This window comes from Macrotis lagotis, chromosome 2 (genome assembly GCF_037893015.1).
Source record: "Macrotis lagotis isolate mMagLag1 chromosome 2, bilby.v1.9.chrom.fasta, whole genome shotgun sequence".
Lineage (NCBI taxonomy): Eukaryota > Metazoa > Chordata > Mammalia > Peramelemorphia > Peramelidae > Macrotis > Macrotis lagotis.
The window spans coordinates 155,565,760-155,578,057 of record NC_133659.1 but is presented as its reverse complement, the minus strand read 5'-3'; the positions used below and the strand labels follow the sequence as shown (position 1 = coordinate 155,578,057).

At 36.5% G+C, this 12,298-nt stretch overlaps 1 protein-coding gene across 2 annotated transcripts in view; it reads left to right on the top strand.

The window, feature by feature from the left end:
• The window catches only part of PGBD5 (piggyBac transposable element derived 5), a 174,633-nt gene that overhangs the window by 109,754 nt on the left and 52,581 nt on the right, over positions 1-12,298 (top strand). For both annotated transcript variants that reach the window (XR_012475765.1, XM_074223037.1), the window contains exon 3: positions 2,707-2,841. Coding sequence is in view for 1 of the 2 variants with exons in the window: in XM_074223037.1 (XP_074079138.1) it covers positions 2,707-2,841 (135 nt within the window). In the remaining variant the exon portion in view is untranslated. The remainder of the gene's footprint in view (positions 1-2,706; positions 2,842-12,298) is intronic.

The following is a 12,298-nucleotide window of genomic DNA, read 5'->3' as shown; positions in this document are numbered from 1 at the left end:
CTCTCCTTGCCTCACTTCCTTCCTGGATATATATCTCAAATAAATATAGTCAAACAAAACAAATACTCATGTTGACTGTGCCTCCACTTGTGTAGGCAGTATTCACAAGTTGTTGTTTCTGGAAAAATGAATCACTTTGTGGCCAGCCTTTTGGTGATAAGTCTCTCCACACCAGATGAGATGAGTCCACTTACCCAGGGTGGTCCTTGGACCATAATATCTCATTTGTTTCTGGGACCACTCAGTCCTCTCTCTTCTGTTAAGGACTGCTAGAGCTTTGCCTCGATAACATAGATGACCTCTGAGATCTCAAGGTCCCCTCCATGCTACAATGAGGCATGAGAGTAGTGCTGAAATGACAAGAAATAATTCCTGCATGTTTACTGATAGACATTAGCAACTGGAGTCCTTATAGATGGGAGTAAGGAAATAGTTGGGGACACTGAGGGTATTGAGCATAAAGTAGAACATCTCATACCTTTGCAGAAAAGAAAAAGAGGGCCAGTTAGATAGTGCAGTGGATAGATCACCAGCCCTGGAGTCAAGAAGACCTGAGTTCAAATCTGTTCTCAGACATGTAATAATTACTTTGCTGTGTGACCTTGGGCAAGTCACTTAATCCCATTGCCTTGCAAAAACTTAAAAAAAAAGAAAGAAAAGAAAGAGAGATATAGACTAGGTGGCCAGGATGGTATATAGGACTCCAAGTCTATGCCATATGAGAAATAGTTGAAAGAAACTGGGAGAGTAGGGAAGGGAGATTTAGAATAGGGTAAATTATCTCACATAACAGAGGTGTGAAAGAAATTTTACAGGGTAGAGAAAGATGGGATGGGAAAAGTGGCTGACAATACTTAAATCTTACTTTCATTGGAATTGGCTCAAAGAGAAATTACATTTATGTTCAGTTGAGAAATCTATCTTACCTTATAGGGAAGAGAGGAGAAGATATGGGGTTGATAGAAAGGAGGGTAGATTGGGGGAGGCAGTGGTCAGAAGCAAAACACTTTTGAGGAGAGACTGGGAAAAAGGAGGATGAAAAAGATAAGTGGGGGAAAATAGAATGGAGGGAAATACATAGTAATCATAACTGTGGAAACATTTTTACAGCAAATTTCTCTGATGAAGGTCTCATTTCTCAGATAAATAGAGAAATGAATCAAATTTATAAGAATAAAAATAAACTATCCCCTAATACAAATCATCCAATTGATAAATGGTCAAAGAATATGAAGCAATAGTTTACAGACAAAATAATCAAAGCTATCTATAGCTATATTTTTTAAATAGTCTAAAACCCTACTGATTAGAGAAATGCAAATTAAAATAACTTGAGATATTCCCTCATATCTGTCAGATTGGCTAATACAACAAAAAGGGAAAAATGACAAATGTTGTAGGGAATATGGGAAAATCAGAACATTAACGCACTGTCACCAAATGTGAACTGATCAAACCATTCTGGAGCAATTTGGAGCTATGTCCAAAGGGTTAGAAAACCATGCATAATCCTCTCACCCAGAAATATACTACAAAGAGTTTTTTTTAAAAAAATGAAAAGGACTTACACATACAAAAATCTTTATAACAGCTTTGTTTGTTGTATGAAAGAAGTGAAAATTGAGATGTCAATCAATGAAGGAAAGACTGAACAAGTTCTGATATATATATATACATATATATGTATATATACATATATATATGTATATATATATATACTTGAGGAAATGATGAACAGGCAGATTTCAGACAAACCTGGAAAGACATACATGATGCAAAATGGAGTGAGCAGAAACAAGAGAAGAATATACACAATAACAGTAATATTGCATGATGATTATCTTTGAATGACTTACATAGTTTCAGAAATACAGTGATCCAAGACAGTTCCAAAGGACTTAGGATGAAAAGTGCTATCCATCACTAAAAAAAGAATTAATGGAATTTGAATGCGTATCAAAGCAAATTTTTTTACTTTCTTTTTCTTATTTTTTCTTTTTTTTGAAGTGGGTCTGCATTTTCTTTCACATGATATATTTTGCACGGCTATATATGCAAAATTCATATCAGATTGTTTTCTTGTTCAATGGGGGAAAGGGGAGGAGGAAGAAAATTTGAAACACACAATTTTATTTTATTATTTATTTATTTATTTTTAGCCATATGCACATGTATATTTTTAAGTTACAAAATTTCCTTCCACTCTCCCTACTCACCCCCCTTCCCTCAATGGCGAACAGTCAGGTTAGCACTGTACTTATATATTTTTGATAAATATGTTTACAGATTAGTCATTTTGGTATGAGAAATTAGGATTATGGGAAAGATATACATGAGATAATTTTATAAAGTGTTCATCATATTCTGAAGGGTTGTTTTTTTGTTTTGTTTTGTTTTGTTTTTCTTCCTCTGGATGGGAATAACATTGTCCATAGCCAGCCTAATATTGTTGCCCTTGGTTGAAGGACCCCCTTCCATCAAGGTTGATAATCTCACATGTTGCAAAACACAATTTAAAAAATTGTTTCTACATGCAATTGGGAAAAATAAAATATAAGGTGAAAAAAAGGGATAGCCAAGTTCCCTATAAGTAGAAGTATTCATGTCAGGGAAGCTGTGGTGGAGAGTGTGACATTGGGTGGAATGTTTCCAGAGATCTCTTTACTATTTAAGATTCTATGATTCTTTTTTTCATCATGTTGGCAGGTGCTACACGAACCCCTGATTGATGAGGACCCAGTGTTCATTGCTACATGCACAGAGCGAGAACTGCGCAAGAGAAAAAAGAGGAAATTTAGTCTTTGGGTCAGACAGTGTTCCTCTACAGGTTTCATCAGTCAGGTGAGCATGGGTAGATTGACCAGTGGGAAGGGGAAAGAATTAAAGGCTAACTTAGTTTCCTTGCCCTTTGATGGCTTTCCTATTTCTATTCTTGGTCTTGCCTTTACTAAGCCTTTGACTGGAGGTCAGTGAAACAATGGGTGAGCCTCGTTTATCTTTTCATTATTGGGTTGGATGTCTTGGTTGATAGATAAAGAATTCTAGCTGCCCTGCTGCTATCTGAGTCATGCCCCTAAGATTTGCCTGTCTCCACTGAAAAATCACATCCTAACATTGACAACATTAATAACTAGATTCTCTGGTTTCAGGATTGTGAAATTCCTAAAGGCACTGCATAGACAAGTTCCAAAAAAATTAACCAATAATTCTGCTTTGGAAGAGACCAACTAAACATTTCAGCCAAACTGGCCTTCTTATTTCTCCCCAATGTTTCATCTTTTTCCTCTTTGTGCTTGTGTAGCTCTCTCTTTTCCCCAACTCCCTCCAGTTCTTAGAAAACACTTCCTCTTCATCTCCATGCATCCTACCTCCCTTTAGGTCTTAACTTAAGAAGCACCTCACATACAAGAACTTTCCTGACCATCTTTAGCTGCTAATGGTCTGTTGCCCTCCTAAATTACTTTGTCCATATCTTATCTCAATTTTTCTATGAATGTACTATTTCTTCCCTAGCAGAATGTAATCTTCTTGAGGGAAGGGACTTTTTTTTTTCCCTCTGTGTCTTGGAGGCTAGTGTGATCTGTTCTGGCCTCAGTGCTGTCGATCCTCCCTAGTGGATGACTGGGAAGAATCTGGATATTGGAATAGGGGAGGAATTATTTACTGTAGGACCCATGCCCAAATATATTGCCCCATAGGGTGAAATCTATCACTCTGTTTCTATTGATGGTCATGTTATATTAGTGCAGATAAGGATGATAAAGTACGTCACAGGCTGATTGTCCCTCCAATCAACCAGAAAGACCCAACTTTAGGGGATTGATTTTTCCCCCTTCACATCTGGCAATAATTTGTGTTATCTGAACTTTCTTAGCAAGAGATTTTTGAGACAACTAGTGTGGTTTAATTGGAATCAGAAAATGCAAGTTGAAATCTTGCCTTTTAATATAGCTATTTGTCCCAGGCATGTTACTAGCCTCTGAACTGCTTTTAGCCTCATCTGTAAAATGGGAATTATAATGGCACCTCCCTAAAAGGGTTGTTGTGAAGATCAAATAAAAATATATGCAAACCTTCAAGTGCTTATATAATTGTAAGTTCTCCTCCTCATCATCATCATCATCATAATTATCATTAGATATTATTTTAGAGTCAGACAGCAAAACGCAAAAGGACTTAAGAATGTATGTAAAGAAGAGAGAGGATTTCATGCCAAAATCTGGACATCAATTAATATTAGGCATTTCTTAAGTGTCATCATTTGTGCTAAGTAGGGACACAAAAGATAAGAATGAAAATAATTCCTGTCCTAAAGGATTTTACACTCTGTCTGGAAAGACAATGCCTAAAATAAGTAGGTTTATGTAAAATAGATACGAAATGATGAAGAGTAAGGGGAGAGGGCATTAGTAACTGGGGGATCTGGAAAACCTTGATAAAGAAGTTAGTGCTTTAGGGGGTAGCTAGGTGGCACAGTGGATAAAGCACTGGCCCTGGAGTCAGGAGTACCTGGGTTCAAATCCAGTCTCAGACACTTAATAATTACCTAGCTGTGTGGCCTTGGGCAAGCCACTTAACCCCATTTGCCTTGCAAATAAAAACCCTAAAAAAAAGTTGGTGCTTTATAGCTTTATATATGGCTATAAGGTTTGCAAAGCCTTTGACATGTGTTAAGTTGAGATTTTAAGTTATGGAGATAAAGAAGAAAGGGATTTAAGACATAGTATATAGCTAGCTCAAAGGGTGGGAAAATCTTGTGGTAGATGAGGAACTTAAAGATGCCCAATTTGATTAGCTAGAGGATGATGGATATTTAAGATGCAGCTGGATGCAGGGGATAGAGCACCTGGCCCAGGGTCAGAAAGACCTAAGTTCAAATTTAGCCTCAGACTCACTTGAAAGTCACTAAACCTTGTTTGCCTCAGTTTCCTCATCTCCAGCCATGTAAAATGGGCTGGAGAAGGAAAGGGCAAGCCACTCCAATATCTTTGCCAATAAGACCCCAAATGGGGTCATGAAGATTCTCACAGAGCTAAATGACCAGATAACAAGAATATATATTAATGCAGAAAAGGTAGTTTGGGATTGAATTTTGCAGCACTTTATATTTCAAACAGAAGAGTTGTATTTCTTTCTAGAGGTAATCAAGAACCAATGGAATTCATTAAATAGAGAAATAATGGAGTCAAACTTACACTTAAAGAAAATAATTGTCAAGAGCATGTGGTATAGACAGGAAACCAATTAGTGGGTATTGTAAGAGTCCAAGAAAAAAGAAATGAGTACCTGAACTAAGGTGTAACTAGTGAGAAGAGGTTGGCTCCAAGAGATATTGTGTGGGTAGGGGAAAAAAGGATTTGATAAATTATTGAGTGAGTGAGAAAAAGGAATCAAGGTTGATGCTAGGGATTTGAACCTGAGTGACTGAGAAAATGGTGGTAGCCTCAATAGTAATAATGTAGTGGTTTATGAAGGGATTTCTGTTTTGAACATGTTGAGTTTGAGTTGCCTATAGGATACATCCAGTATGAAATATCCCATAGACAGTAACATGGACCTTTAACTCAAAATAAAAAGATATAAATCTGGGAATTATTTGCTTGGAGATAATAATTAAACCACATGCCAACTTTATAGAGTGAGTGCTGAAGCATCTATGGGACAGCACTTTTGGGTAGACCTGGCAGGATCTCTTTCTAAGGTTGAAATTGTGCTGGTCTCCTTTCTTATACTGGAAGATTGCATTGTTGCCTGGGTAAAGGTCACCAAATAGTTTCCCAAATTCCTTTCCTACCCTGAGACATTTAAGCTCAAAAATCATTACTGTTGAACTGAACGAGATTCATCATCATGGCAAATCAAGTGTATAGTCTGTCTTTACCTCACCATGACAGTATAACATACATAGACAGAGCTGAATTTGGAGTCAGGGAAGACCAGGAATCTCTCCTCTGACCACAAGTGAATGTCATGATTTCAATAAGGCTTGGTTTCTTCATATGTAAAATGGGAATAATGCCTATTACATCAAATGATAATTAGGAGGAATAGTAGGCAAATGATAATTAGGAGGAATAGCTCTTAGCCTCAAATCAAAGGAACTGATGATGTAAATAGGATGATAGATTTAAAGCTTAGAAGAAACTTACAGTCATCCAATCCAACTCCCTTATTTTAAGAATTTTAAAGTCATTTAAAATAGAGGCTTACAGTAGATATGTGACTTTCCCAAAATCACAGAGTAAGTAGCAATATCACAGGTTGCACACAAATGCTTTGGCTCCAAATTAAAAATTCTTTTTACAGTGCCACACTGTATACATCAGCTGACTCTCCTCATTTAGAGGGTACTTTCTAGACACCAAGTATTTGGTTCCAGGTTAGGAAAGGGTCAGAGATTCAGCAAGTCCTGGGATTTAGGTCTAAAGAACATGACTTAGAGATGTCCAAGTGTATCTGAACTGGAATACTAAGCTCATCCCACAGCAGATATGGTGCTTTCAGATAAGCTCCAACTATTTGTTCAGGCTTGGAAATACCATGGAACCAGATTAGACAATTAAAATAGCATTTTCTGATCCATGACTCCATATTTGTATTCACTGTTTATTATTCCAGTCTTTGCATCCCTTAAGAGGGATGTAATGAATAAATTCATTCATATAATTCAATAAACATTTAAAGTGCCTACTGTGTGCCAGACCTTGAGCTAAGCATTAGAAGCACTATACTAAGTTATGGATGAAGACTTGGCCTGAGAGTCAGGAAAACCTGGGTTCCAGATCTGATATTCTGGCAATATGATGTCTAGGCAACTCACTTAATTTTTTTCAGTAACCCAGACTGAGATTTCAAACATGAAGGCCACTGACTGCATTGCTAGCTGCAATATTTCACAGTGTGACCTGAACCAGATTAAAAATGTAATTGAAAAAATATTTAGAAAAATAAATAAAAAAAACAATAAAACATAATGTTCATATGTGGTTTTCTAAACCAATATGTGAACCACAGGAATTCTTCTATATGGTTTCAAGGTCTCTGTTTCAACTGAACTTGATACTACTGCCCTAAGCAAGTCTCTGAGACAGTAAATTGCAAAGCAGAGGTTGATCTTTATAGTAAAGAGAGTTTTCTCATTGGGAGTTCTCTTTACTGATGAAATTCTAGGTTTGATCAGAAATAAAAGGATTGCAATCACAAATAAAAGTATTGTACTTCCAAGAGGGCCAAATCTGTCAGATTAACTCCTCTATAAAGCTAGGGTCATGCACAAGTCAGCTCTTAAGAAGATAGCATGGTACAGTAGAAACCTCAACTTGGAGGTTTGGAGAACGAGGATCTGTCTTCAAACACTAACTTCCTATGCACTCCTTGTGTGTTGTTCACTTGTTTCAGTCATATCTGACCCTTTGTGACCCCATTTTGGGATTTTCTTAACAAAGATACTGGAAGTTTACCATTTCCTTTTTCAGCTTATTTTATAGATGAGGAAACTGATGCAGAGTTAAGTGACTTACCCAAGATTACACAGCTAGTAAGTATTTGAAGCCAGATTTGAACTTAAGAAATGAGTCTTCCTGACTTCAGGTCCAACACTCCATCCACTATGCCATTTAGCTGCCTTACTCCTTATGTAACCTTGGAGAAGTCACTATGGGACTCAGTTGTCTTATCTATAAAATAAAGAGTTTGGACCAGATGGTCTTTGAAATCTCTTCCATCTTTATATCTATGAACTTACTTTATGTTGATGGAAGTGTTGTGACATCATCTCTCTGGTTCTCCATCTTTAAAAACTATTTTAGCTGAGTCTTGAAGGAAGTGAAGGATTTTCTTGAGGGTAGAAGTTTAGGAGAGAATACATTCCAGACATGAGGCAATCACTGCAAAGAGATGGAATATATTTTGAGAAAGCAGGAAGAACATTAATTTAACTAAACCAGTTGAGAAGGAAAAATCATGCATAATTAGGCTGGAAAGCTAGGTGGGACCAGGTTGTGAAGGTCCTTAAAAGCCAGACAGAGGAATTTATCTTTCAACCTAAAGGCAAGATTGATTGAATAGGGAAGTCATTTGTGCCAAAGGAAAATTATATGGTTGCTATAAGTGGATAGACTGAAGAAGGAGGAGATTTGTGACATGGAGACCAATTAGGAGGCCATTTCAATAATTTAAGTGGAAGGGGATAAGAGTCTTTGGGAAGATGGTGATTGTGTGTTCTGTAAGAAGGGGACAGATGAAAGAGGTATTGATGAGGTAGAAGCAGCAAAAAGTTGTCAACTGACTGGATATGTGAAGAGAAGAAGAGTGAAAAGTCAAAAATAATGACAGGTAACAAATTGGGAAGGCTGGAAGAATAGTAGAGCTCTTCATAGAGAGTGGAAAGAGGGGTAGAAAGTTTTAGGGGAGGGAAGGATAGCCCAATGATTTATGCATAGAATATGCTTAATAATGTTGGTTGAATTGATGTAAATGAATTTATACCTGAGGGCCAGTCAAAGGATAAATTCAGTTATAATGTTTGGAAGACAGGGGCAAGAAAGAAAGAGGAAAAATCCATCATGGTCAGTGACATAGAAAAAGCCACAGAACAAGTCAATGGGAAAGCTCAAAGTAAAACTTTCGTCTTCATTTTGATAGACTCTATCTGACTGCTCCTACTTGGAAAGTTGGTTAACTACTGGAGAAGAAAACTGAACAGATTTTGCTAAAATAGTTTCCTAAAGGATCAAATGATTTTTTTTTACCAGAGTATGGTAGGAAGGCCTCTGATTTTTTATAGTCTGAAGTTCTCATGGATTAATGTACTTGAATTCATTTCTAGAGAGAGATGACTTTTGATCTTACTGTCAAATAAAGACAGTTAAGACTCTTCTGTGTTTTAGTCTTATAATCTGCTGAGAGAGCATAAAGTGAGAGGATTAAGTCAGCATGATGGCTCTGAAAAATAATGAATTAATGTCTTCAGTTTCTGAGAGTTAAAAAAATATGGTGACATTATGCTTTAGTACTTCAAGTGATATTTGGTTTTACTGATGCTTAATAAAAAGCTTGTTGGTTGATACTGGGGATTCCTTCTGTACAAAAGCAGCTCACCTTAGCAGATACAGCAATCATTAAGAACTATTTAGGCATCAACTCTGTATCAGCCAATGTTCAAGGCACTAAGACAAAATAGTTCCTGTCCTCAAGAAGTTTATATCCATTGGCAAAATAACATGCATTCATATAAGTAGATATACAGTATATACAAAGTAAATGCAAAGTAATTTCTGGGGAGATATAATAATAACATTCACTTAATATTTGTAAAGCATTTAAAAAATATATGTCATTCTCACAACAACCCTGGAATGTATATTCTATTGTTATCTTAATTTTACAAATGAGGATGCTGAGCCAGACAGAGGTTAAGTGATTCAACCTGGTTCATACAGTTAATGGTTTGGACTGTATTTTAATTCAGTCTTCCAGATTCCAGCTCATGTTTTCTATTCACCTTGCCACCTAGCTACCTGTACCTGGAGAGGGAGGGAATAAGATCAGAAAATGCTTCATACAGGAGACAGTCCTGAAGTTAAGCTTTGAACAGAGAGTAAGGATTCTAAGATGTAGAGATAAGAACAGAGAGCATTGTAGATGTAAGAAACAGTCTGTATTAAGGCATTGAAATAGAGATTTGAATGTTGGACACTTCAGACCATATGTGAAAAGGAGGTAGTTTCAGTGAGTTGCTGTAATCAAAAAAACTTCATCAGTTGATGGTCACTACTTTGGTAATAAGTCTCTGCATGCACTTGAAGCCTTTTCATGATATTAGAGCTCTCAAGATCTATACTCTACTGGCCAAATGCTTAGAAACCTAAAGTCCATACCACAATAAGAATAGGACATTAGTAGAAAATTGTGAATTTATTAAAGGTTAAAAAAAAGAATCAAATATGAGGTCACCAAATTGATTTCTATAGAATTTGTGAATTCCAAAAATGTTAATGTGCTTTTTCTACAACTGCTCTTTTTAAATATATGATCTCCCTGTCCTTTTTCAATTTAATTTTCTTTCCAAAAGTTGCCTCCAAGAATTCCTAAAACAAATGGCTTGTATACTTTGACATCAGTCTCCTTGTAAAGTATTACCTCATTCGCCATTTGTGGAGCTGTTTATCCTTGTCTAGTCATGTGGTACTACTTAATACAGGCCTAGCCTATGTTAAAAATAAAAAATATGTAATTGCTATGAATTCTCAGCAAGGAACCCCATGTCATATGCAAGAGGCAGTGATTAACGAATAGGGAACTGAGTTTGAGTCCCACGTCTAATAAGTACTGGTTGTAAGATACTAGGGAAGTCATTTAAACATTCAGTGCCCCCAAGTAATTCAGCAGAATTATTATTAATGATTATTATTACTGCTAAAGGAAGGTACTTACTGATAACTTCCTGAACCATTAAAATCACAGTTTGTTTTATTTTAACTATGTTACTCCTTTTGTTGATGAAAAAACCTTATCTTAATTTCTGCTCAGTAAAATCTGATAGCATTTCTATTCAGGGAAGAAGAATAAAAACAGACATACTGATTATTTGAATCTTTGTACATTGTTCAATTATAGACCTTCAAATCCAATGGGGGAAGAAAAATAACATACTCTGAATATAGTCACTCAATCCACACTCATACTAATAGGTTGAGTTCCCAAAGCATAACAGGCTAAATTACACCTTTGAAGTTCTATGGGTGCACCCATGGGACTTCTACGTTATCATCTCCAATTCCCATTCCATTATATTCTATCAAATATCAATCATAAGTGACCATTATCACCAATATTATTTGCTTGTGCCAGGTATTATTTCTTCTGTATAATTTAATCCATTGAAATCTCCTTGGTGTAATTGATAGGCAATGAATGTTGATTAACTTTTTCAAAGATTTATTTATTAAAAAGCTATAGCAAAAATTAGCTCCTAGAGAGAATAGGCTCAAACTTAAAATGGTTGCTAATAAAATTTGTTCCAGCAAAAATGTTGGTTCTTTGTATTACACAACCCTCAATTGCAACATGTGACTATCATGTTAATCCAGTGCTCAAGTGGGTTCTTCCTCAGGACTAGCTCCTTTCTGAATGCAGTCATCATGACCATGGCCATCTTTGTATCTCTGCTAGCTCCTCTACCCTTTCAGAGCACATAAGTAGAATTTTGGTCTGCTGTCTTGATATTCTTCACCTGAACATAAGAGTGAACAAAAGCAAGACAACAAAGAAACAGAAGCATGTCAATCCCAGTGAAGGAAGAAATCAAACCTCCAGTGTCCCCAAACAATTCTTTAAGACTATAAGTTGAATTACTAAAGAAAGTTCTTCACTGAGATGTTCCTAAATCAATAAGATCACAAATACATTTTTATAAGTGTGTTTTACCTTTTGGTGATGAACAACTCTTGTTTTGGTTTATGTTTGTTGCAATCTGATAGTACTTCTTTTCAGGGAAGAGATAAAAACAGTCAAAATATCTGCACCTACCCCACTCAGAGGCTTACAGTTCTTCCTTGCTTACTACCAAGGAAAAGAATGATTTAGTTTCTCTATTGGAACATTTTGTATGAACTCTTAGTTCTGAATTAGTAGCCAGTGAAAAGGTTTTTCTTCATTGGGTATGAAGAGGATAAGAAATAGTTATAGAATATCAATGCATGTTCTGAATGAGAGTTAGTAATATCTATTGGGGGGGGGTAATTCCATCACATATCATTTTTCCCTTCCAGAGGAAGACTCACCAGACCTCCCACACAGGTTTAACAACAGACAGAGACTCCTCAACATTTTCTGAGGACCACTGGCCAGTCTCCCACTATGTACATAAGAAAAATAGCTAGCCACCCAAGGGTCAACATAATATTATAGACACAAAGGGGAAGATGACATAGTGAATGGAATGCTAGACTTGGAGTCAATAAGAAGCTGGCTTCAAATTCCTTTTTTTCAGGTTTCCATTGGCCACCAGACCCTCTATAGGAATAGTCACCAATATATTTAGCTTCTAAAGTACTTGAGTTCATTTGTCATAATGCAGCCTTTAGTTCTGGCAGTTCCCTCATAGTTTGACCTGAAATTTCTGGCTGCACTTCTAGTGTTGGCCATTGTTTTGGTAATTGGGGAAGAGGGAGGGAGGAAGGGAAGGCAGTGAGGAAACTAGCTTTGTAGTGACTGGGTTGTTGATTTCAGTGCTGCTGCTGACTACCTTGAGCACTTGCTATTCCTAGAGCTCCTAATTTTCATTATATATTGCTCC